The sequence below is a fragment of the Natator depressus genome, chromosome 9, assembly GCF_965152275.1.
Source record: "Natator depressus isolate rNatDep1 chromosome 9, rNatDep2.hap1, whole genome shotgun sequence".
In the NCBI taxonomy this organism is placed as follows: domain Eukaryota; kingdom Metazoa; phylum Chordata; order Testudines; family Cheloniidae; genus Natator; species Natator depressus.
Window position 1 is genome coordinate 33,894,616 of NC_134242.1, and position 27,961 is coordinate 33,922,576.

At 41.9% G+C, this 27,961-nt stretch overlaps 1 protein-coding gene across 4 annotated transcripts in view; it reads left to right on the plus strand.

The window, feature by feature from the left end:
- The window catches only part of SPHKAP (SPHK1 interactor, AKAP domain containing), a 90,924-nt gene that overhangs the window by 27,126 nt on the left and 35,837 nt on the right, over positions 1-27,961 (plus strand). For all 4 annotated transcript variants that reach the window (XM_074963864.1, XM_074963866.1, XM_074963868.1 and 1 more), the window contains exons 2-3: positions 8-110; positions 13,678-13,788. In XM_074963864.1, coding sequence (XP_074819965.1) covers positions 8-110; positions 13,678-13,788 — 214 coding nt within the window. The remainder of the gene's footprint in view (positions 1-7; positions 111-13,677; positions 13,789-27,961) is intronic.

Here is a 27,961-nt window from a genome sequence, read left to right on the forward strand (position 1 = left end):
TCTTCAGCAACTTTGAATCCCCACTGATGTATGAAATCTCAGAGCACCAAGTCAGCGGCACAGACAGTTCAGAAAGCAGTTTGGGGAGCTCTGTCACAGCATGTAAGAAGGTAACTTCTCTCTAAGCTTATTTTATTTTCCAAGGCAGATCTAGCTCTGCTTTAACTCATGCCTTAATGGGGATTATAAAAATCAATACATACACAAAACAAAGTCAATGATATGGAAACAGTATTAAAAGCTGAATGATCTGGGTATTTTTCAGTTATTTGATTAGCCTATGTTTGCCAATGATTTGACACAACACATGTTAAGTGTAGCAGTGATCACTTTCATAGGCAGTTTTCCCACTTTTCCCTTCTTACCAAAGCAGTAGACAGTGTATGAACAGTCTCACGATTGTGTTATAATAAGTTGTCAGGTTCTAGGACCTTGCATAGAGGTCCAGAGCTCTTCTGCCTATTCTGGTGTCTGACTTAATTGGATTTTTAGTCCAAAATCATAAAAGTGAGCGTTATTTTGAGGCAAATCGGTCAAGGGAGACAACCCTAGGAACAGCTAAGGTCAGAGAAAAGCTTAGACTAAGGTTTATGTTTAATTAGATAAGTTAAGGGTAAGTTTTGACTAGAAGCAGTATGTGTATATACACACACGGTATTAGGAGCAGGACAAACATTTATATGTACACTTTTTTCCACTGGTTTCAGAGTAACAGCCATGTTAATCTGTATTCGCAAAAAGGAGTACTTGTGGCACCTTAGAGACTAACCAATTTATTTGAGCATAAGCTTTCGTGAGCTACAGCTCACTTCTGTAGCTCACGAAAGCTTATGCTCAAATAAATTGGTTAGTCTCTAAGGTGCCACAAGTACTCCTTTACTTTTTGCACTGTGACTGAGAATATACCACTAAAGAATTTCTAACCTTAGTAGCATACATTCCGTGTACTACAGGGCCAGGTTGTGGCTGTTTCTTGTGTAGGAGCAGAAAAGGGAGAGAACTAGCAGAGCCTTTGAAGAGGTGTGGGAGAGGAAGGGTCACAGCTCTGCTCCCATTTTGCAACATGCAGGAGTGCTCTGGGGAGCTTTAAGAGAAATTGTGCTAAGCAGAGGCCCAATATTAGAGCCAGTCCAAAAAAACGTTATTTTTCCATGGGAAATTTAGCAAAATTCTCAGATTACTTTTTTTTTTATGAACCACCACCTCAAAAAGGTCAGTTTTCCATAACACTTTGTTTTTTCTAAAAAACGACTGAAATTTACTGAAAAAAATTTCATTTGTCAAATTCTGTTTTGGTCAAAGAGCTCAACTAGCCCTACCCCCAGCCAATGCTTTTGTTCTAGGGCAGTTCTAGCTCACTTCAGCTGGAGGCAGTAGCTAAAAGACACACTTAAGCACACTCCTGAATAAACAAAACATTTCAGTTCACTCTTATTTGCTTTTAAGAAAAGAAAGCCAACAAATGAAAAAGGACAAGTAACTGGAACCTGACAGGCACTCCCTGTGTTTCTCCTCATTATAATGAAAATATTAAGGGTAAAATGTTCCGTGACATTGGTTCCTCATGATTCTCTATTTACTCTTTGCTTCACATCAGCTTGTGGTACACTGGCAGATTCGCGAGGGGAAGATCATGTAGCCAATTGTACCTAATACAGAAGGCTTCACCTTTGGGGTGGGTCAACCTTGCACCTTCAAACACCAGGTTAATGTTAAGAAGTTTTAGAGGAGGACACCACACCAGTAACTCAGAGCTGTTCCAGCTGTCTGGACCCTTACAGTTAAGATTTTAATAGTAAAGTATGACAACTTCTAATACATTTGTACAATCAAAATTGAGCAATTCACTTCTGCCTTTTGCCAACAGCAAAACATTTTGGGCACATTTGAGGAATTGTTACAGGATGCTTTAACATTGCTTTTAGCCACACAAAACCATACAGAAAGATCAGATCAGTCCACCACCTTCTTTTATATTACATCCTTGAAAAATAAGTTTAATTAAGATTTATAATTGCTGTTGGATTGGAGCCACCTTGGTCTCCCATTGGCAGGGAATGATTTAAGCATTCCAGCTGATTTACTTGCCAGTTTGAAGAGCTATTTTTATCATGGACAGCTACTATCAGGCAGCATCTCTCATGCTGCCTGTTACTTCACAGACCAATCTGAATGAATGCAAGAGATATGCCCCTTGATATCTCATCTTATTCTGCATGTACCTCTTTCATATCTTTTTGAAAAGTGGTAATTAACCAAAACAACATGATCAGTCATAAACATGCAGATGTCTTGTTTGTAGAGCAGAGCCTCAGTGTTGTATGTATTGTAGATACATTTACTATATATTGTCTCAGAGCAGGAAGCTGTTACACTGAACTTGTGTGAAGTTTTTTTCCTCTGGGAAGGAGTGACTTTTCCACTCCACATTGTGCTAGAGGGTGATTTAGTTCATTGATTCACCACACACTGAGTAATGCTGACAGTTAAGTCTAGATGCAAGTGGAAAAACTTTTTTTAGAACCATGAATTACTGCTGATTTCACATTTAATGCATGATGCAGATTCATCCTGAATTATTTAAAGTATGATTTCCACTGAGTACCCAATAGATATCGGATGCATCCGATGAAGTGAGCTGTCGCTCACAGAAGCTTATGCTCAAATAAATTTGTTAGTCTCTAAGGTGCCACAAGTGCTCCTTTTCTTTTTACAGTTACACAATTGTAAGTCTGAAGTAACTTCATGGACCTCAGCAAAATATTATGGATGTACATCAGAGGAACTTGAGCAAAATTTGGTTCAATATGTAATTATTTTGAGTATGAAGAAGTCTACAAGATTTTAGAGAAGGGAGAACCTATTTTGAAATGGACGGTATAGAACAGGGGTGGGCAAACTTTTTGGCCCGAGGGCCACATCAGGGAATAGAAATTGTATGGTGGGCCATGAATGCTCACAAAATTAGGGTTGGTGTGTGGCTGGGATGAGGAGTTTAGGGTGTAGGAGGGTGCTCTGAGCTGGCATCAAAGGGTGGGAGGGGGATTAGGGCTGGGGCAGGGGTGCAGGTTTCAGCTGGGGGTGCGGGCTCTGGGTTGGGGCTGGGGATGAGAGGTTTGGGTTGGGGCTGGGGATGAGAGGTTTGGGATGCAGGAGAGTGCTCTGGGCTGGGATCAAGGGGTTTGGAGAGCGGGAGGGGGAATCAAGGCTGGGGAAGAGGCTCGGGGTGCTCCGAGTGGCACTTACCTCAAGCGTGGTGTGACCCTGACCCTGTGCCCCAGCTGGAGTGCCAGAGCGGGGCCAAGCTGTGTGGTCCAGCCCCTGACCCAGCTCCCCAGCTGGAGTGCCGCTGAGCCACTGGTGCGGCCCCAAACCTAGCGCCCCAGCCTTAGGTCCGGGGCAGGGCCGAGCCACGTCATGCGGCTTGCAGGCCAGCTTAAAACGGCTGGTGGGCCGTAGTTTGCCCACCCCTAGTATAGAATGTACTGAATGAGTGGTAACATTGTACACGTTCACATTACTCATTACAGGTGTGCGTTTGCTATATTGCAACTAAATGTACTTTGCAATGGATAATGAATTGGTGCTTCTTCACAAACATTCAAATACACTGCTGGAGCTACTAGTCTAAGAAGCAGGTGTGTCCAGATTACATTTGAGAAACTAACTAGTGCCATGTAGAACTTGATCCTGCAAATTTATACACGTGTGGCTGAGATTCCCTATCCTCACAGCCACATGTTTGCAGGGAGAAGATTATATCTTAAATTAAATAAGATTCTAGGAAATGTAAGAGTATTTTGACCATATATTATCAGCAGAGAGATAATTATTTTGGGACATTGACATCCTAGGACAAACCTGCAATATTCCTTGCAAATGAAGGGAAAGTGGCCTTTCAGATATCATGCAACAACCTTTAACTTCTAGTTATCAAGAAGCCCAACTGTTCAAGCATTTTCTGTCTCTACATTACTGCATATGTAGCTATATACTAGTTACCTTTAGTCAACATTACCCTTAGATACCACACAATGGTCCAGATTATCCCTTTCCATAGAAAAAATAGGAGGGGAGTTCTGAGCGAGAAGATAATATCCACCAGGATTCTGTTGTAGAGATTCCCTCGTATTGTTCATACGTGGCATAGAGTTTGCCCCTACCCCAAGGAAGAGTCTCTAGCAACTTCCATGCTCCCCCCACAGACTGGCATCTTCTCTTACCCCCACACCACTCAGATCCATGGGAGGCCAGGGCATCTGCATGGAAGCCTCCCTATGCCACCACATCAACTCTTTGCTACTAATTTCCACAGGTTTCAGAAGGGTCGATGGGCCCACTCCTTCCCCTGGCCTGACCAGTTTCCACCCCTTTCCTCAGCATTGACTCTGGAAAAGCTTCTAGAATATCTGGACTGACCGAGGGATGCCATAAAAATGGCAGAGCTCCCTTCCATGTAGGGCAGGGGGAATCCAGGCATGGATTTGGAGTGGAGAAACAGGGTTAACTGAGCTAGTGGTACTTCAGACCACATGGTTATTTCTTATGGAGAAACGATTAACAATCCCACCACCACCACCACACACACCTACCTATTCATTAAATGACAAAATCACAACACGGAGATCATGCATTGCAGTGCTGACTGAACTCAGTCATCATCTGCTGGGATCAAACCTGGGACTTCCGGAGCTTAATGTATAAGTCTCTATCACCTGAGCTAAGAGACATCTCTTAGCCAGGCTGTATCAGGCTCAACAATCTCTAGCTGGCCTAGCTGCCATTAAAGGGGAGCAGAGCGCTACAGCAAGCAGGCATGGATTACACATAAAATAGACCTTTGTACTGCTTCAGGGTGACAACACATGGGCTGTATGCTGGCTGGATCCAAGACATAGTAGCTATGTTGGGAGTGTGGCTAGAATGCTGCTGCACCTTAGCTGTACTCAGCTGCCAGAGCAGGCCTTTGAGACCACTAATGTCAAGAATAGCGTAGAACAGCCATGAGGCTGCTCTCAACTGCACTGGGGGCTGAACTGGTCATCAGATAACTCAGGAATCCAGGAAGCAAAAAGGTAGCTTAAAGCCACCTTTGTCCCCTTCCCCAGGTGCAGTACCAAACAGTTTGGCTGCATCTGTGAATTGGAGGCATTGCATTAAGCATTATACAACAAAACAAGAGCAAACCATTGAAACCAAAGGGAACAGCAAATCATCTGACTCTTTCCTCCTTGCTTTTGTCTTAAATGAGAAGCATTTATGCTGAAAATGTCATTTGTAAGGGAAGCCAGCTAGCATCATGATCCGCAACAAGTGAGAAGCAACCACGAGCGGTTTATCAGTATTTCACCCAAAATTTTATTCTGGTCAGCCTCTCCCCCTCATGCAATCCAAACTGCCTCACTAATAGCAGTGATCTCAGGCCTCCTTCTACAACAGAAAGGAGAGTTAATCTTTGAGACTAGTTCTAGAAGTGGGCAAAAGCACCTGCATGTTGTACCCTTCTCTGCATTTCCAAAGCCTGGGCTAAATTCTGCCCTCAGATACATGCATACAACTCCAGTGGGAACTGTGCATATCAGAGAGCAGAATCTGGCTAAGTGAGATCATCCCACTGATGCAATTTGCTCATAGCCAGCCTGAGGAGAGAGAGTCATGAGCTTGCTTCCAAACCAGCCTCCCATGTGATGGTGTCAGCTTTCTACTTGGTCATAGAGTTCACTCACCATTGGGTGCCTCCTTGTGGTTATTTCTAGGGACTCTCCATTCAGGTCAGATACCTCCCTCCTCACTCTCCAGGAGTCATGAAGTTCCCTCCAGCCAGGTCACTATAATTTTCTCCTTCTGGGGTGTCAAAATCCCACTGGGTCAACTGTCTTTATGCTGTTCCAGTCTTCTACTCCCAGGCCAGGTCCTATGTCGCTATTCTGGGTTCCAGCTATTTTCCTAAACTCCTTCCTGCATCTCTCTGGATTTACAAGCCAAAACACTCTCCTCCCAGGGAGTAACTGTAGACTACTCTTTTCATTGGTTTCTTACCAGGCTCTGTAACCAAGTACAAGTCCCTTCCCCCAAAAAGCAACTACAGCTTACTGTCCTTATAGCCCTCTTCTAGGCTCAGCTTGCTGGCTTTATCCAAACTCAGCCTGCCCCTGCCCAGCTGGGCTTCGTTTGGCTCTCCCACAGATGCAGCCTATCATGTTAATTGTCCTAATAACCTGCTCTGCCTTGTGTGGAGGGACACCCATTACACAACCTCATCCCCAAATTCTGTCATGAAAAGAATTATAAAAACAAACAAGTTGAATATACGTGAATAGACTCCTTGAATAGACAAGTTCATTAGACACCTGAACTATCCACTCATCCTGAGCCATCCTGTCCATGCCCTCAGGCCTAACGCATGTGACCTTTTTCAAGCATTCATTCAGGAGCATTACCTATGATCATCATGTGCTTTCACTTAAAACAGGGTTCCCTAAAAGGGGATGGAAGAATCATGTGCTCATTCACTAGCAGAGGGTTGGGTATGAGTGGAGCTTTAGGTCCCTAGCTCACTTTTTTGGGTTACTAAATTCATAAATGTTGCCACAATCCACAACTATTTTGTCACTAAAGGTGGGAAGCTACCCCTGGGGAATTTGGGGTGGGGGCAAGTGGGGGAAGAGGAGGAGTATATCCTGAAGCCCTAATTAGAACCTTGTTAGAAGGCAAGTCAGGGGTGCACTGGCTGTTGTTAAAGAATAAGAATAGCTCTTATCCAGTGCTTTTCATCCATAGATTACAGATTGCTTACGTATATACAGATGGCGCTACTGAATTATGGAAAGTTGAAATAACTTGCCCAAGATCACTTAGCAAGTCTGTGGCAGGGCAGGGTCAGGCCTTCTAATTCCGAGTTCCACACACTGTCCCCTAGGTTCTGAAAGAGGGGCTGAGTTATGGGGAAGAAAGATCCAAAGTGATCAAATCTGAAATAGCATTAGGCATGATTTTAAGGGAAATTCAAAAAGAAAGTATGTCAGTTTACCTCTTGCAGGGCTGTTTAAGCTCAAAGAGGCAATTTCAGATGCACAGGAGAGTATCTCTGACAGGAGTTAGAGCTTTAGTTCCTGCGGACAAGAAGTTGTGGAAATGGAAGAATTCTACAACCTATTACATAAGATACATTATTTTTAATTTTTTTGTATCTTGAAGAAAGACTTAGAAAATAGGAATAGAAAGTCAGGAATGTGTACGCTGCAATTAAACACTTGTGGCTGGCCCATGTCAGCTGAATTGGGCTTGTAGGGCTCAGGCTGTGGGGCTGTAAATTTGCAGTGTAGACAGTTGGGCTCATCTGGAGCTCGAGCTGACATGGGCCAGCCACGAGTGTTTAATTGCAGTGTACACATACTCATTAATTGCTGTAATTTCTGATGACTCTGCAAAGGTGAATATGATTGACTTTGCCTTGGATTTTACTGAGTAATTTATAGATAAAGATGGTGTCCTTTTCCCAGCTACGTCTAGCTTTGAGCAGGATCATAGCATTCCCTTGGGTTACTCTGTATTGGCAACAGTCTAAGATCTAGAGTGGTGACCGTTTTAAAATAAAGAGGTTCCAGGGGGAAGAAACATTCTTTCAACAGCAGTAAGATCTCTTTATTTCAAGATTTCAGCACAAATATATCAAAAAATGACTAACACTTTGCAAAGGCAAGAGGAGATGTGCTTCTGTGGTGTGCATGACGTTTTAGTTTATGCATCTAGTCTGAGTTAATTATGGTAGCAGGGCTCTATTTTCACTGAGGCAGAAGGTATGGCATTTATCGAGTGCAGAGTCAATGAACTGATAAACAAGAGTAGGCAGCATTCCCCAAGGAAGGGATTGTTTTAAAATTCAAGGCTTTGCCATTCTCCGTACAAAGTCTTTGGTCACATTGGTGTATTTGTGATCACTAAACACACTTGTTTGAAGGTATTTGGCATAGATCTGTATTCCAGGGTCTGGATAGTCTTCTAGAGATTAGCATGTGGAAGGCCCCCTCCACAAACTAGATATTCCCCCTTTCTGCATGGTAGAGAGAAGGACCAGTACTTCTAAGGTACCATTCTACTCTATCCGGCCCGACATGAATGCCCCTCCCATAGATGTCTGTAAACAAGAGGCCTTGCAGAAGGCACTATGACCTTCATGGCACTATGGTTTCTGTGTGGGGATTTAGGTGGGAGCTAATATAGGTAGGAGCTATGTTATCTGGCTGCCTAGCTCAGTGTTATGATTGCTGGCTTATGGTAGTAAAGGTTACGGCCCCAGTCCCCGTAGGGTAATAATAAGTAGTCTTCTAACTTCCCTCTGCAGCTTCATTGGGACCTAGCCAGTGGCAGCTTGGTTCTGTGAAGGGATCCTTGAACAGTTTTCCCCTTAGCCACTTCTAATGGGTTGTCCCCTAGAAAGATGATCTGGGCTCATTTTGTGGTTTGCACAATTTGCTTTTCTCAGTAAATATTTTGATGTAGTGAATTCTCACTTCTGCCATTGAATAGTAGTTCTGGGCTCTAGGCAGATTAACATGTTCCTTTTCTTTGCATCGCTTAGTCCCACCATCCTCATTCTATTTCTAGTTATATCTTGTAATTGAACTGTGGTGCTTATTGCCACAGGAATTGTTGAGGCCAAGAATTTAAGATTCAGAAAAAGGATTGGACATTTATATGGATAAAGACTATCCAAAGTTGTCATAATTAATTATATCACATTTTGGAAGGACATTTAGCCTTGTGCTTGAGGCTTTAAGCCAATCTCTCTTAGAAATCAGGATAAGACCTAATGTGGGAGAAAATTATTTCACATCTTCCTCTGAATAATCTGGTGTTGGCCACTGTCAGAGACAGGGTAGTGGACTAAATGAACCTTAGATCTGATCCATTATGGCCGTTCCTGTGTTCCTAGTTAATTACTGGACCATTCGTAATTGCCCATAAATATAGTTAAACTTTTTTTACCCTCTTATCTATTGTCTTGTCATGCCAATCAATTTTCTTCCCTTGTATTTTCCTAATCTCACCCATATTCTGCTGCTTGTGGCCATTATTCTTTTATCCAATTTATTTTCTTTGCTTTTCTGAAGAAATCTGTATTTTGGAAAAGCAGACCGACCACTTTTTGATATTAGGGAAGGATATCTGCTTTCTGTGACTCTATCCCAGAAAAAGTGGCCTTAGAGGGCACAAGGAAAGTTTCTCTATGGATTTAAGGTTCCTTATACTTCAGGTATAGGTATTTTGAAGGCCAGGATTTGTTGTGAAGTTTGGACACACTTCTTCATTCCCCTTTCCTGGACAGACCAAAGACTCCCAACTATTTGACCTCTTTTGCCATAGAGGTAGCTCTTACTTTACGCTCTTCTCTCTGCTAAAAACATGAGGAAGTGTTAGCTGTTGTTTTCATAAACCAATATCAAATTGAAAGGGTGAAGTTAATATCCCTGTGTTTTGGTAGCCAGGAACCTTTTATGTAAATATATTTTTTCCTGAAGAACTTGAATGGATTGCTAAATATAGTGTCCAGTCTTCAGATGTAAAATCAGCATTTGCACCTTGAAGGAGCAGTCTATAAAGCCTGTACATACCCCCAACCCCAGTGCCTTACATCTAGTGTAATCATTTACAGCTGTGTGAAGGAGACAGACTGTTACCAAATTCAGAATGGGAGCATTTTACACCTGTTAAGCATGTGATATGTGTATGCAAGTGACTATCCAGAGTGCAAGAAAAGCAATGGAGAATCAGGCTCAGAAGGTTTTAATTGTATCAGCTAATTTAAAATGTAACATCCTTGAGATTGTGACCACATCATAGCCGCAGTATACAGCACTGATCACAAGGAAGACTAATACTCTCTTCAGTAAAATGGAGGTGAATAACAACAACCACTCAGTCTCTCAGTGGGGTTGCCCGGGCTCACATAAAGAACTGAATTTGGCTCTCAGAGTCTAGTTTTCAGAGGCAGTTTTGTATTTATTCCTCCCCTCTATCTGCCCCTGAGTCAAACAAGTCAATGGAGCCTTCTTAGTGGACAGCAGCTACTATAGGCCAATATCAATTAAGAGCATGTGTCCTCTGTGCTGCCCCCATGCAGAGCCCCCCTGAAGTCACGGGGGCTCCATGTGGGTGCAACAGGCTGCCTGCTTGCTAACAAGTGCATGATATTGGCCACAGGTAGGAGTTCTGGTAGCGTGGTGTCATACTGCCCAAGAATACTTCAGTGAGGCTGTTGCAGACACATGGAAAGCATTCCAGGGACCATTCACAACATATGGAGGGGACATTTTACTTAAGCAAAGCATAGTCCTGAAAACCTCCCAGCCTACATGAAGACAACCCTCTAGTTGCCACTTAGTGAATGTTGTCAGTTGAGTATCATTTGGAATTGCTTGTTACCAAGTGATTTTTGTAATTGAATTATTGATGTATTTGCAATACAGATAAGCACAGTTCATCACAGAGATGAGTCTTGCTTTTGACTCTCCAGGGTGACTTTTTGTAAACAAATATACAGCATACTCACCATATCCAGTAGTACAGTACCTGCCTACGACCTTCTTTTTGTCTTTAGTGGGGCATCAATATAAAAGGCTACGCAATAATGACAGAAGCTATTAGAGCTCAGAGATAGCTCTTGTTTCCCACTGAAAGTGTATTATTAGAGCAGAATTCACAAGGTTCATACACAGTAAGATTGAAAGTCAAGCACTGTTTTATAATTTTATCCCAGCACAGTGATAAAGCAAGATACTTGCATTTTGATTACTTGAAACATGGTAGTAAATGTATGGTTTTAAAACATGGCACTTCATTGTTTCATAAACAAGAGTGAGGAGAAGTTAGTGCATAGTTCATGTTATGCAAGAATTGTAAGAAATCAGAATGAAACATAAATCCATTTCACAAATATGCTTTCTGATATCCCTACAGGGTGAAGATGATTAACCACACAAGGTGGTTTATATGATTATATATATGGTTTATGATTAACCACACAAGGTGGTCACTGTTCTTGCTATTCTTATTCCTGCAATTGTCCAATCCTTGTTAAAGTATTACGGCCAGATCATCCTTTTCCATGGAAAAATCTGCAGATGGGGAAGCGTACCAGGTTGATGGAACAGGAAATTGCATGCGTGCTCTAGTATAGGCATTTTCTATGTGAGGGATTCTTCCCACACTATGCCCCTGTATTCTGCTGCAGCAGCATATAAAGGATGAGGAAGGACCTCAGCCAGCTGGGGAGAACTCCTGGGTGCAAGCAGTGTGCAAAACTGCTGTAGACAGCTGTACTCAGGCCCCTCACAAGCACCATTGTAGGAGTGTAGCTAGGGCTGAAAGGAGAGTTCCCACAGGTCATATCACCAGCATGATTGACAGCTCCATCTTGTGGAGCAGCACTAGCAGTGCAGGCACCAGCCCCAAATCCAGAGGGTGCAAATGTATCTACCCGGGTTGTGTATTGTGTGCTGCATCTCCAGGACTGAGAACAACAGAAATGTGGTGGTAGCCTAGAATAACAATTCAGCCCCATTTTTAAAGGTAATTGAAAAGTCTCCTGCTTTCTCATTATTATTTGCCAGGCTGGCCACATTTAAAGCATTGGCAAACGAATTAATCCATCCTGCTACTCAGAAATCCTAGCCTATTTTAAATAGTAATAACAGTGTTTACCCAGATAGAAGCCACCACCATCCTCCTGTGCTGTGGGAGAAATGGAGCTAGGCAACTTATGGTATAGTCTGTGCATAGATGACGAACATATGAAAAATTGTCATGAGATAATTCTCCAGTGCATGTGATATCTTTGTGTTCTTGCTAATGAATTTTATGTTGTTTTGTGTCTATTTCCTCCTATATTTCACCTATAAAATCCAGAGTATCCATGTAAAACAAGTGCTCACAACAGTTATCCCAGTCCTTCCTGCTAAACAGAGTTTTATTATGTTGCCAGGAAGTTCTCATAGGTACTGTATGCATAAGGAGTGCAGTATCTCTAGCATGAGATCAATCTTCCCAAGGAAGTTTTATGTCTGCCATTACTGAAATATCTGAATGGGAGGTAGGAAAGTGCTATTATCCCCATTTTACAGATTGGGAACTAAGGCACAGAACAACTAATTGACTTGTCCAAGATAACATAGACTTGCTATGGCAGAGTGAGAAATAGGACTCAGTTCTCCTGCATCCCAGGCTACGACCCATGCTGCAGGACCGTTCTTTCTCCCTAGATGGAGCATGTATCATGTGGTTTGTTCTGTTCCCTTTCCATGGAAGGGTGACTGGAGATCGCGCACATTTTCAGCCACTCCCCCCAGTTTACGTTAGGATACTTTCTACAGCTGGCCAATAAGCTTACTGCAGTATCAGTCCACCTATTTTCAAATATAGCTATTTTGGCCCACAGAAAGTGTGAAGCAAATGAGAACATACTCCTAAACACATACTGGTACAATTCTCTGGCGCAATCAGCATGTGTAATGTGAGTCACAGTTTCAAAACAATTTCAGTCTTACAAATCTGAGGCATTTCAATAAATTATGTCATGCCACATTCAGAAAGAAAATACCCTTTTTTGTTATGCTAAGTGTAATAGCTTGCAAATCTGTTGTAGTAATGAAAATACATAATATAGCAGAGATTTCTTTATCAAAAAGATTATTTGGCTCTGTTGGACATTGTGTTCCATATTTGTCAAGGGATAGCAACATAAGAGATTAAATTAATTCTAGAGGCTGCACCACCCACCTTGTAAGATTGTAGACTAGAAAGAGTCAAAGCCAAACATTGGAAGTAGTCTTTAGTGACGGGGCAAAGATAGGAAGAAGAGGCACAGTAACTTGGTCTTTACTTTGCCAAAACTCCTAATGGGGACCATGGGTCTGAGTAAGGGCTGCAGTGTTGAACTCATAAGGGGAACTCTTAGGGTATGTCTTCACTACCCGCCGGATTGGCGGGCGGGGATCGATTTATTGCATCTAGTTTAGACGCGATAAATCGATCCCTGAGCACTCTCCTGTTGACTCCTGTATTCTAGCACCGCGAGAGGCGCAGGCAGAGTCCACGGGGGAGCGGCAGCAGTCGCCTCACTGCGGTGGAGACACCACGTTAGTCTTATTGGAGTCAATGGCAAAACCCTCACTGACTTGAACAAACACAGGAGTGAGCTCAATATTGACTAAAATGATACTTAACTACTTCCAGCTTCTCAAGTGAACACTCAGATATGAAAATGACATGCATGGTACACTGGCAGCCTCCAGCCCTGAGACCGCCAGTAGAATTAAAATGGTACGTTACTTCCCTCTAAAGGCCTTTTTTTCAAATTCATTTTTTGCTATTCATGTCCACCAGTTTAAAGCCCCCACATCTGTATTCCAATAAAAATGTGGGTGTTTGATAGTCAAAAAATATCTTCAAATATCTTCAAGGCCTTCACTTCCGAAGTGAACATGATACGACTTTGAGGGAGGTGTAAATTTCTGTAATCTCATTTTGATTAAGTATATATTTTTCCAAAAGGAACAAAAGTCTCAATATTGTCCCAAATGAAACTCACTAGCAAGACTCCCATTTACTTAAAAGGGTGAAAATCCAGGCCATTATTTCAAGCAAATTAGAACTAAGTAAATTCATCTATTTTAACAGGTTCTCTGCAGCAACAGTCTACTAGAGTCAACTGACTACTGGCTACAGAATCAGAGGACACCGTGCCGAATTGGCTTTGTGGAAGACAAATCAGAAAACAAATGTGCTTCAGTAAGTACACAGAAGTGTTACACCCATGTGGGGAAAAGTGAGGGAAGGGAGTTGTCTCAATGAAGGCACAAATTAATCAGCCATTAAAAAAAATCACTGCGTGGTAGCAGAAAAAATATGTAATCAGTTACTTAACCTAAAACTGGAAATCCTAAACTTCAATCTGGATTAAGACAGTTAAATAAACAGGCAAAGCAAGAATACAGGCATAGATTTGTATACAGTAGACACTGAAAAGATCACTTTGGAAGTTTGCCTACAGACTTAGGACCATCATATTGATCATCATATGGACCATCATAGTCCACAGCAGAAAGATAAGGCTAAAAAATAAGCATACAGAGAATTCTTCCATGTTTTAAATGAAATTTCCATCTCAATATTCCATTCTCAACCATTCCATGCTAAGGGTCTGATCCTGCAAGGTACTGAGTTCCCTCAACTCCCATTTCAGTCAAGGGGAGCTGGGCTTTCAGCATCTCTCAGAACTGGCCACTAAGAAATATGCCATTTTAGGGTAAGTCCACACTGCAAAAAAAGCCCTGCAGCAGCAAGTCACATAGTGTGGGGAAGCTGACTTGGGATCGCCCTAGAGGGCTAAAAATAGCAGTGTAGACTTTCCTGCTCAGGCTGGAGCCTGGGCTCTGAGAGCCTCCCCTTCACTGCACATGCCCAAGGCAGTTGACCCAGGCTCTGAGACTGTCTCCTGCATTTTTTGTTTTGTTTTTGCTGTGTAGCTGTCCCCTTTGAGTAATAGAAACTCATTGTAAGTCTGCTGTTCTGAGACACATACCCCACCAAACTCTTGTGTAAACGTGCAATTTACCAAAGTTGCTACTGCAGCCTTGATGCTGCAAAACTCTGCAATGCCCCAACCCCTCCTTTCTTGGGAGGAGGCTATTAGGATCCTTCAGCTCTGCCCTGTTCTTCTTATGGCATACTCTTGCCCACCCTGCATGACAGGTCCCCTATTGAATAGAGGCATGACCCTTGCCCCCTTCCCTCCCACCTCTGCACAGAAGCTTTTGCAGCCTGCATAGTAGAATCTTGGTGCCTAGCTGATATTCATTGTACAAGAAAAACGGAGAAGGGGGGGGAAAGCAATTCCATTGAGTTGTGGCTTGATTGTTCAAAAGAAAAAAAAAAGCTACCCTTTAAATAATCCTCACTATTATTAGACATGGAAACAACTTTATGCTCATGAGGGGTAAATTGTGTATACCTAATTTTAGAAGCTCTTTCAAATGCAATAGTTAATGCTAGAAAACAAAAGCAAAAGCTTACTTCTGTGATGGCCCAGAATCTTAGGTCAGCTTAAATTTTAGAAGGTCGCATTAAATCTTGCTACTGAAATGTTTTAGTTATGATGCTGATATAAGCAGAATTGAAGTTTTGTTTCTATACCTAATTGACATACTCCTAAAAAAGCATAGGCCAGAGTTTCAAACGTTGTTGCCTAAAGTTAGGCAATTAATTTAGGTGCCCAAGAATGGGTACCTAACTTTAGGCAACCATTTTCCAAAGTTTTTGTCTTAGTATTCAAACTTTGAAGTGGGGCAGAGAATTTAAATTACCGGTAATTGTGTTTGTTTAAGGTGCCCTCCCCACTGAGTTACCTCGGCAAGATTGTGTTTGGTCCTACAGAGGTTCACCAGTGTGATAAGGGAACACAACAAAACTGCACTTGGATGCAAGGAATGAGCATGATCCCAGCACGCATGCCAAAGGAGTGCAAAGAATCTCGCCTTGTGCCACTGGCATGATAGACATTCCAAAAATAGTGGAGGACTTGGGGAGTGGGACAGAGACATGAGGATGCCCTCCTCCATGTCCTCCATTAACCAGTGGAGTAGATCCTACTTAGGAGAGAGTACGTACTACCCTCTTGCAAAGAGGGGAGGAGAAGCTGCTCTTCCCAGTGCTCTGAGCGGTACTGTGTCTCCTTTAAGCACACTGCCTTTGCCCTAGTGGGAGCTTCCAATGTCCCACTGAATGTAGCTTATGTCTGTAAAACCCACTATGGTCTTTTGTATTTAATACACTCTTGTTATTGTTTGCTTTTACCAAAGGCAGACAGTAATATTTTTACCTATTGAGTATTCAATTTTCCTTTGAATGAATGAGTTTTCATTTTAGCTGTATGTGGTCTATGGTGTCTGGTTGTTAATACCCACAGCTCATCTCAAAATTGTCTTCCATGAATATTGGTTGCTGTCATCACATCCCATTATGGATTAGCACAGTTAGTACAAATAAAAATAGATGTGTGGCTGCCCTACATATGCTGGCAAGTACATTAACATTAATCTTTTTAACTAAACTGTGACAGGCTTCCTGCTCACAGAGAGACAACGAGAATGATTAAACAGAATTGGTCTTTCTGATATATGTGGGACCCCATTATTTTTTAAAGTGGGTTAAAAAAAAAACTTTCACACAAAGGTTTTTCTTCCTTACTCTAAATGAGAGATTGTGAACTCTTGTGTGGACCAGTGTTATAAACGCTAGGAGGTCTGCTGATTCCTAGCATACCCTGTACCAGGTACCCTCATTTAAGCTTGTTTCCATCAAGCCATCATTTGCTTTGAAAATTTGGGTAGGAGGCTTGTGCAACTGCAAAATAAATGGAACCTGCAACATCCTGCAGGCTGCCTGTCTAAATCCAGGCTTGCCTTACTTGAACCTTGTATGAATGGTCGAACCATCTGAGAGCAAGCAAGGTGTGTAGATAGTCATTGGAGGATCTGTTTGCTATGATCATCTACAATAGTTGGTGTGTACAGGAATCACAGCTAGAAGTATATCACTGCTGTCCATTCTCTGGTTATATGGTGACTTTTCATTCAGCTGACAGGTAGACAACCAATGGACATAAATTACCTCACATAACTTCATGCTAAAGTCCATTGCTGTGGTCCTGTAGAATAGGATGTACTGGCAGTTCATATAAAACAGGGGAGGGTGAACTATGGATTGACAGCCGCATGGTGCAGTGGGGCTAAGGCAGGGTCCCTGCCTGCCCTGACCCTGCGCTGCTCCAGGAAGCAGCCGGCACCACGTCCATGTGGCTCCTGGGGGAGAGGAGGGAGAGGGCTCCGTGCGCTGTCCTTGCCTGCAGGCACTGCCCCCTGCAGCTCTCATTGGCCAGGAAGTTTGCCCACCCCTGACATAAAATCTTTCATCTTTAAAGAAAATGTGAACAATAGCACTGACACTAAATTAAACCTAGCTTGATCAATAGTGATTTGTTTTGTAGTGGTTTCCAAATGGATTAGAAATAAAGTAATATGTAGCTTTGCCATAATGTTGAATTTTAGCAGTGTAAATTAGAAAGTGTAGCTAATTACAGAAAGCCTTTTTTTTTTGGCAAGGAATGAAGAACTAATCAAAAGCCATCATACAATAAAATATATGGATTCATTGGGTGCATCTTGTGAATGAGCAGCTCAAATTACTATAAAAATATACTGAACTTTAATGAGAATGTCTATAATGTTGCTGACTTGAGAAGATTAATGAGCTCTGTTTAACCACACACCTCTTTCCCTCTGTGGGGTGGTGATAGCCATCTGATAAAGGGCATTTGTCAAAAAACTTTTGACCACTCTACCATCTTCCTCTGCAGGACTACATCTAATATTACCAACATTGGAACAGTTTCCAAACAAACCCTGTTTAGAAACAGAAACCTGAAGGGTTTCCTTCTCTCCCTCCACCACTTAAATTACACTGACTGCAGAGCTAGGATGGATAATTTTCAGTGTTGAACCTGCGATTGGTTTGTTATATCTTTAAGAAGGAAGCAAGCTGCCTCTAGCCCTGGAAGCTCCTGAAACATAGGACCTTAATATCATAACATTATGCAGAGGAAAGACATTTTAGGAAACTTTTTGGAGGTTTCTAAACCATTACTTGGAATTTTTCTCCTACCTTCAAGGCCTGTACAGTTAGATTCTTGAATCTAAGGGCTTTACTACCAAAGGGACACAAAAGAATCTCAACAGTATTTTTAAGAACTCTCCACATTATTTCTAAATATATTTTTTTAAAAAGAGGGAGGTGGAGGTGTAAAACAAGATATGTGATGCTATTGTTGAAAGGATTAATCTGCGCTCATTTATCATAAGCTGCATAAATCACACATGATTTTCCCACTTGAAGTAATGAGGCTTTCTACAGGTACCATTTATTTATTCATTAAATTGTCTTGCCTGAGAAATATTTCCCTTCTTTTTCCAAGCATAGGCCAATGTGTTTTTCCAATGGGGGGTGAGAGGATTCCAGTATAGGTAAAATTACGCCCTGGACCAGGGACTGCTTTTCTAGACATAAAACACTGTATATTTAAGGTCAGGTATTTTCTGGCCCTGCAGGACTAGAAACAGAAGCTGTATACCATTGAGAAAGGGGGTTGGAAGCATTTCCCAGCTTCCCTATACCACCCCCCCACCCCCGTACTCATTTCTAACTTTAAAGTCATGACACAGTGTATAGAAAAGCTCTTTTTAAGGTCATTTAAAGTGTATTTATGGCTCCTTCAGAGACCTATATGGTCAGACAGGACATTCAGATACCTGGCTTTATAGGTAGTGGGTTATGGGAACAGTTTCAGTACAATGTTTAAAAATGTAACCGTTCCTGAAACAGTTTTTCTGCAACATATACTGAATTCACAGACTACGTGATGATGTAGGCAGTTTAAATGGTTTAGCAGTACTCTTTTGGGAGTACATTTTCAATTCATCCAAGTTTTTGCCATTAGGGATGAAGTAATACACCCCTCCGATAGTGATGCTGAAAAAATGTTTATATATACTACATCATCATGTGCGTATATAAGTTCAGGTGTGTACATAGACACATGTGAATGATAAAAGATATTATGGATGCTTTTGAGCAGCAACATTCAGAAAAATCCATAAGTGTAATCTATATTGTTCATAGCTAAAGAAGCCATTTTGTTGTGGTATTTTTAAATGAAAATTAAAAGTCTGATCATGGTAAAATGGGAAAAATCCACTTTATGTATTTGTAGAATTTGTAGCACCTCTGTTTAGGCAGCCATAAACGTTATGCACTTGTACAGCTTTACTCCTACAATTGGGCATCTAGACCGGGAATTAGGAGAGTGTGTTTATTTTACCTTTCAGTCCCATGGTTATTTGAGCATCTTACAGAACAGCATTATATCTTTCACAAATTGAAATCCAGCCTTCGTTTTCCAGACCTAAGCCATAATTAGCAGGGGTATTTTTAGTCCTAAGCCCTATCTTACTGTTCAGTTTGACAATACCTTAATTATATCTTGACAAGGAATAGGAATCAACAGCTGACGGCTCAGTTGCGGCATAAAACCACAGTCCTGTCTTGGAGGACGTTGTCACACTGCCTCAGTAGGGAAGCAAAGGGCTTCCTAGACTGGCCAGGGATCATGCCACTCTTAAAGGGGTGCAAGGTGAGGCTTCACCCCTCCATGATGGGCGTGGGAAGATAGGACCACCAAACCCATTCCAGCTCATCTCCTCCTCCCTGATTCCTCTGATCTTTTTAAGGTAATTTTAAGTGTATTTATGGCTCCCTCTGGGACCTATACAGTCAGACAGGTCACTCAGATACCTGGCTTTATAGGTAGCGGGTTGTGGGAACAGTTTCAGTACAATGTTTAAAAATGTAACCATTCCTGAAACAATTTTTCTGCAACATATACTGAATACACAGACTACATGATGGTGTAGGCAGTGTAGTTTAAATGGTTTAGCAGTACTCTTTTGGGAGTGAATTTTCAATTCATCCAAGTTTTTGCCATTAGGAACAGAAGAAATATACCCCTCTGATAGTGATGCTGAAAAAATGTTTATATATACTACATCATCATGTGTGTATATAATTTAAGGTGTGTAAAGAAACACCAGAGATTCCAGTGAATCACTTGCTCTATGTGGATTAAGTGATTCACTGAAATCTCTGGTGTTTCTTTATGCATGGTCCAGTTATACTTTATGCTGAAAGTATATGGAAAATCATCTGCAGCACAAAGGGAGGTGTTAATACCATTATACAAAGCACTGGTAAAGACCTCATCTGGAATACTGTGTGCAGTTCTGGTCTCCCATGTTTAAGAAAGATTAATTCAAACTTGAACAGATGCAGAGAAGGGCTACTAGGAGAATTCGAGGAATGAGAAACCTACTTTATGAACGAAGACTCAAAGAACTTGGCTTGTTTAGCCTAACCAAAAGAAGGCTGAGGGGAGAGATGATTGCTCTCTATAAATACTAGAAAGATAAACACCAGGGAGGAAAAGGAGTTATTTAAGTTAAGCAGCAGTGTGGACACAAGAACAAATGCATATAAACTGGCCATCAACAAGTTTAGGCTTGAAATTAGATGAAGGTTTCTAACCATTAGAGGAGTGACATTCTGGAACAGCCTTCCAAGGGAAGCAGTGGGGGCAAAAAACCTAACTGACTTCAAGGCTGAGCTTGATAAGTTTATGGAGGGAATGGTATGATGAGACCTCCTACAATGGCATGTAGCCTATCTGTGACTGCTAGCAGCAAATATCTCCAATTGCTGATGATGGGACACTAGATGGGGAGGGCTCTGAGTTACTACAGAGAATTCTTTCCCAGGTGTCTGGCTGGTGGGCTTTGCCCTTGCCCACATGCTCAGAGTCTAACTGATCACCATATTTGGGGTCAGGAATGAATTTTCGCCCTGGTCAGATTGACAGAGACCCTGGGGATCTTCCTCTTCCTCTGCAGCATGGGGCACGGGTCGCGTACAGGTATACAATAGCGTAAATGGCAGATTCTCTGTAACTTGAAGTCTTCAAATCATGATTTGAGGACTTCAGTAACTCAGCCAGAGGTTACGGGTCTAATACAAGAGTGGGTAGGTGAGGTTCTGTGGCCTGCAATGTGCAGGAGGTCAGACTAGATGATCACGATAGTCCCTTCTGACCTTAAAGTCTGTGAGTCAAGATCTTCCTTTATGTACTGATCTTGCATGCATTTGCTTTCAGAAGGAACTACCATCGTATTTAACTGCTGTCTTTATATTGGCTTTGTACACTTGCTAAACATTTGTTTGTCAGCACTTTCTAACCAGCGCTACACTCATTTTATACAGAGCCCAGAATTCTTTCGGTAATCTTTTTTGTGGGGAAAGAAGAGACTGACACTAAACTTTGGGTTTTAACATCTGGTTTGGTTACCCTCTGGTCTTCAACCTGGAGCTGCCATCTTCTCTTATCCCCTGTGATCCACCCACCTAACTTACCACACAGTAAAAAAAATAGCAGTTCTTGCATACCTATCTCTTGCAATGCTATAAATACTGCTCTATAGAGCTGGGAGGTTTATGTGTAGCAGTGCAGCCAATGTCCCCCTCAGGATCTTAAGATGTCATTTTCATAAAGCACCAAGATCTAGTTCCTTAAGAAATGGGAACCCTGATGTTACTTCCAAAACAAACCTCTTGCCCAGGTCTATGATAATTTCCTGCTGTCATAACCACAGGGCTCACTATAACATAAATTACAGCGTGAGGTGAATAGAAATGTGTTAAACTAATTATTAACATATTTTATATACAGGACAGCAAAAGGGAGCAGATGGCACACATGGCATAAATATTTATTGGCATATTTTCTTTAAGTATAAATCATAAGTGACAATTAATTACATCAAAACCAAAAGGAATAACCCTTAATGAGAAGAAAACAGTCACAGCTGTCGCTGAAGCTGTGAAATATGGAGACAGGACTCTGGCTGATTCACAGATGCAGCCATGCCATTAAAATAAGGGCAGTCTTTAACATATCAACCCATGGTTGGTATAAACCCACCAAGATATCTGAGTTATGGACCTTCTCAAATATAATTAGGACCAAATTTCAGATGTATTTTTTCATCAGCTCTTGCCAAAGTGCACTAAGGCCTCTTAGTACCATGAACACATGTTTTGAAGGGATTTAAGTTTGAGGGGAAGAGAACAGCTATTGAAGGCCATATCCTGGGCCCAGTTCACATGAACGGGAGGGAATCAGAAGACTCAGGAGGTCATGGAAGTGATCTGTACTGCGGGCTGACTGCTCCTGGGGACAGTCAGCTACAGTCAAGGGGAGCAGCTGAAACCTTCATCTGCTCCACTGGCAGCACTTGTGGAGCTACATGGGGTGGGGTGGGGGGATCGCACGTAAATGAGCTTCCTGAACACTGTATGCAGACGCTTCCCCATCTCCCTTCAGGGAGAGAGGTTATTCCACATTCCTATTGACTGACTGCAGAGAGCAAATATTTATACCGACAACCCTCTTGCCTCTGATTGGCTGAGAGTTTACAGTTATACTATGTAACATACTGGCCACCTACGCCCAGCTGCCTTGTAGCTGGTTCAGAGGATGGCCATCAGCAGCTGCTCCTAACTGATGAGATACTCCTTGAATTCAAGTGGTAGAGGTTTGTGCTTTCAGGTTCAGTCCCTACTGACAACCTGCACAGGGTTGTTAGAAGAGGTGGTTCATTTTGGAGATCTGAACCATTGAGGATCTAAGCTACTGAGGTGTGCAAAAGCTGTACCTGTTATAGGAAATTGGGGGAGGCCAGAGAATTTTTAAAAAGCCACTGAACTGAAAACATTACTCAGACATTTTGCATTAATTTGAAAGGGGTTGTTAACAATAGAGAATCATGTCTCAGTGAGTTACTGAACTATAAGGGTAAATGGTTTGTACCATACAGCACTCTGATGAAGCTCCATATAAGTGTCTGAAGAAGGGAGCTATTCGCTTCTTAGTGGGGATGTTTATTTTTCTATAGTTGCTACGTTTTAAGTGAAGTTAAAGTGAAAAGATACATACAAAATGAAGAAAAGAGAATGCTCTTTACTGTTCTTTTGCTCCCTGTATCTATTGTCCTTACAACAGCCCTCTGCCACAAGAACGTAAGCACAGCACAGGATGCCAGGAAACCATTAGTTCTAATCCCACTGCTTAACCTCTGTTTCCCCATTTGTACAAAGGAGATAATACCTATCCCACAGGCGACTGTGAGGATTAGTTAGCTCATGTTTGTGTTTCACCCTGAAGATACACAGCACTAAGTATTGTTTTTACATCAGCAAAAAAACAAACAAAAACCCCTTTTCCACTTCTGCCCCAAACCAGAAGGATATTATTCAAGTAGTAATTGCCTATCTCAAGATGAATCTGACTGTATATCAGATGAGTGAGGCAGAGAAATAAGATAGGTCCATTGACATTAATGAGTTATACATGCACACTGAACAGAATGAGACCCTGGGTATTTGAGAACCTGACAGGGCTAACAGATTATTTACATGGCCCCAAGCTAACAAAGATTGAGGTAGAGGAGAGGGAAAGCAAGTGTCTAATTTCCTTCCACTCTCACGCCCAGAAGAGGGCAGTTGTCACTTTCTCCAGTCCTGTGGATTGCTGAGGAGAAAGGGAAGGATCATGCTAGCTTTGAAGTTGCTGTGTCCCCACAGGGCTCTCCATCTTTGCTGATCTGCGTGGACTTTAAGGCCAATGCTGAATTCTGCTGTTGATAGTGGAGCCTTCATGCAAACTAGTGAACTCCATTGACTACAGAGGAGATGCTCATGATTTACATTAGTACAAGTGAGAGCTAAGTAAGGCCAGAGAAGTACCCACTGCAAGTATGTATTAGACATAGGGCTGGCCAAAAAGCAAGAATTCCACTGTGTGAAAAATTGAGGTTTCAGAATAATTTTTTTGTTCCACATTGAAATGAAACTAAGGCCTTTGCAAAATTGGTGAAAAATCAGGAGAGAAAGGATAGTCAATTGCACGGTGCTTAGGGTGCTCACGTGAGCAAGTCCATGATCTGAATCAGGCAGCGTAGGAACATGAACCTGGGTCTCTCACATCCCCAGTGAACACCCTGACCTCCAGGCTATTGACACGCATCTCTCTTCTCTCCCCCATGATTTCTTCCAATGGATAAGGCCAAAGCATTCTTCTTCATATTTCCACTTATCTCATCCTGCATCCACGTCTTTAGAAAATCAAACACCTTCCGCCCAGCGTTCTCGTTTCTACATTTTACAGCTGGTTTCTCTGCCAAAGGCATGTTGGCAAGTATGGAATTTAAACACAAGCAGCACTACATTTAAATTTGTATGGATAATTAGTTCAAATACCTTCCAAAAGCAAGTCATTTTTATTCTGTGTAAATAACCTGCTATTCCAAATACTTCACTTGCTACACTCAGTTTCACATCTCCTTTAATCATTAACTATTAAGGAACAAGTTCTGCCATGTGTGGGGTGAGCAGGGGTGCTTAGTGGAGTTGGGCCCTACAATGCTACTGTCATCAATACATAGTCATAACTCTTAATGACATTAATGGGAGTGATGAGAATCAATGTCCGGAAAATCAGCCTAAATTCTGCCAAAATTAAGATTATGACAAAAGATGATACATCTAAATGCAAATAATTTTTCCATTTCTGAGTTGCCTTCTTCCAAGAATCTCCAAGTGCTTTACAAAGATTACTGTGTTAATCCTCATAATACCCTGTGAAGTAAGAAAGGCGTTATCTCTAGATACAGATGGGAACACTGAGGCACATTGAGATTATGTGATTTACACACACGCCACAAGATGGCTTAGCAAATCAGTAGTAGAGCAGGGAACAGAACCCAGAGTTCCTGAATGCAAGCCTCATGCTTTGAATACTGTCCTGTGCTACTGCTGAGATGGAACCACATGGACATATCATAGAATCATAGAATATCAGGGTTGGAAGGGACCTCAGGTGGTCATCTAGTCCAACCCCCTGCTCAAAGCAGGACCAATCCCCCATTTTTGCCCCAGATCCCTAAATGGCCCCCTCAAGGATTGAACTCACAACCCTGGGTTTAGCAGGCCAATGCTCAAACCACTGAGCTATCCCTCCCCCCCTTGAGCTATCCCTCCCCCCCATGGGCAAAGCAAACATTATTAATCAAGAAAATCAGGTGAAAACTCCCCAAAAGATCTCCTTTTACACTGAATATATTTGAGTTGGCAATTTATGTTGGGTACAATCAAGGTGTGTCTCGAAACACCACCAGGAAATGTACTTTTTCTTTCTACCAGCCTGCTGAAATGTCACAAGCCTCACCTCCTCAGCATGAAGACATTCATAAGAAATTAAGTTAAAAAGATCATCCCTTGAAAAGGAAGAATTGAATGGGGGGGGGGGAAGCAATGTGTTAACTATTATCAAACTGTGGCGGGGGGGAGGGGGGAGCCAGACGTAATGACACAGACATCAGTTCTGTTACTCTGTTCTGGTTCTGTACTTCAGTGATCTATTGGCTGCAAAAATAAGCTTCTGTCTATCTAGTAACAGTCTGTAATCAAATATATATATACACACACACACGCCCGGTAAGAGGTTTAGATGCAGTATAAGTGGGACAATGGGGAAGAAAATGTTACTATTGAAACCAGCCGCCTCTCTGCGGAAAAAGCCAGCAGCAGAACTCCTCCCCATGACTGTGCCTCAAATAAACCAATGCAGTATTTCAGGGGCGGTAGAAAACCGGGCTTTTCCTCGCTCTTTAAACTAGAGGTGCATATAACAATAGTACTCAGAACAAATATAGCACCCTTCAGTCAGGAATCGGCATACCCTACAAAGCTGGCTATTATCATTCCCATTTTACAGACATGGAAGTGACGTCCAGAGGTCACTACAGAAGTCACTGGCAGAGTTAGGAACAGAAGCCACAACTCCTGGTTCTCCCAATCCATTCGCTAAATACTAGGGTAGGCTGCCCCACTCCTGCCACCGCCCTTTCAATACTGTCAATTATAATCAGTCCTCTATCTACCAGATAGTGTCCAGCTAGCCATCACAGTTTGCATTGCTTTGGCTGGCTCATTACCCCAATCTAGTTTGACAGAGGTCTACAACAGAATAGTATATAGTGGCTCTGTCCAGTGGATAGGGCACTGGCTTAGGAGTTAGTAGACTCAAATTCTCTTCCTGGCTTTCATATTGACAACCTTTGGGACATTAGGCAAGTAATTTCACTTCTGTACTTCACTTCCCTCCTCTGTAAAATGGGATTGGTACCATCCTTTGTAAAGCATCTTGAAATATGTGGATGAAAAAATATTTAAGGGCTAGGTATCGTTAAATGTAAAGTCTTCAGATGGGGGAAATGAATGAAAAAATGCCAGGAAAACAGAGATGTAGACTGCTTTCCTGAAACCATAGGAGCTAGAATCATAAAGTACTTCCTGGAGAATCTAATCCCTCTCGCTATACTAGTGCAGGGCAGTCCTCTGCCCCAACCGCTAAAACATTTACAGTATGGATCCTGGCTTCAGATGTCAGCAACATAGCCTCTGCTTGAAGCTGGGCATGCATATCTTGATACAAAATCTTGCCCTGTTTGGTCTGGCCAGCTTTTAAATATCTACAGATCTTGCATATGCAAAGTACTGTTTTTGTCATTTTACACATGAGATTCGTTACTACTGCTATCCACACGTTGTCTGCTTTACGGCTGTATTATTTGTATACAGTATCTTCTCGTTCAGCTACTTTTCGTGCTTATCTTATTAAGAAACTGTCACTCTCTACCAAGAGAGGTGCTTGAAAAGTGCTTTGTTTTGAAAACCTCAATAAGAGATTACTAAGAAGATATGCTTCGTTCCAGATAAATATGAATTCAATTTATATATTACCTCATGTAAACACCATGGTCTTGGCCTAATAATTTCAGGCTTTTGCTAAAGCAGTGCAAAAATAAATCTAAGTAATGGGAACGGCAGATAAAGAAAAAAAAATAATTTCAAGGTGCAGCCATGCCTCCCTTCCTAATTATGCAGTGGCATTTAGGGTTTTGAGTGCATATATTTAAGATGTCAAATTGACTGAATTGATGAATCTTTCTAATGCAGTTGTACAACAAGTTCTATGAGCATTGGAGTGCTGGTGATTCATGATTTCATTTTCAGGCAAATGTATGGGATCAGAGAGGTGCCTTTTGCCATTCCTTTACAAATCCACTGAAATCTGGCCAAGCCTCTGGAAATAGTCACTGCTTGCACATGCTCAGCAGAAGTTTTTTACTACATTATCCAAAGAATCCATCTGTGCTCAGCAGGGTTCCAAAGCCTAGGGCAGAGCAGGACTTTTCCAGGCAATTGCATAGGGAGACATTTTCTCCTATACCCCCCTTCTTGTGCCCAGGAAGAAGCAGCCTGGCCCCAGCGCCCAGGGATGAGGAAGAGCCAGGGACAGGCTGGGGCGAGGGACCTTAATTCTGCTTTCCCAACTTTTGGGTGCTTGATTATGCACCCTTATTCTTGTTTGTATATGATAGTGAACATTTATCTTACAATGAGCCCAGACAAAGCCTTCAGACCTCCAGGTTTCCCAGGGTTTTCCTTTTTAGGTTTCTGCCTCCATTCTCTCAGAGAAATGAACTTGCCCTTCAAGGCTTACACTCTAGCCAATCTCTTGTTTTCTTTAAAAAGAGGACTTGTCCTAAACAAAGCATGCATAGGACCCAGTCCTGCAGCCCCTTTTCCCTGGAGTAGGAAGCGGAATAATTTGCCTCACAGTAGCCCCATAATAGTGTTGATGCTCCTTCCTCGTTTTTTCAGCTCTTCGCTCTTTACTGGAAATCCCAGCATATGACCCTGAAAAGCTGCAGCTGATAAATCTATTTATTTGTATTCTTGTATCAGTGAGTTGAAGAGCTAAATGTTGTAGTTTGGTTTTCCTGGAGGAAAAGATGTTGTGGTGCCACCTACATATTGTATTCTCTTATTCCAAATCTGTGTCACCCTAAAAATTAAGAAAGTATAATATAAACCATTCCTGTCATGGAAGCCATCAGTTGTCCCCATACTGCCACATTATACTCTGGAATATTGGTTCTCAACCTTTAGGGAACTTTACCAGTGTAGTCTACTGCAACTACCATTTCCCACTCATTTCTACATGTTGTAGCCCACAATGAAGATTTCTAAGTAGGGCTGTTGATTAATTGCAGTTAACTCACTCGATTAATTCAAAAAAATTAATCATGATTAAAAAAATTAATTGCAATTAATTGCACTGTTAAACAGTAGAATACCAATTGAAATTTATTAAATATTTTTGGATGTTTTTCTACATTTT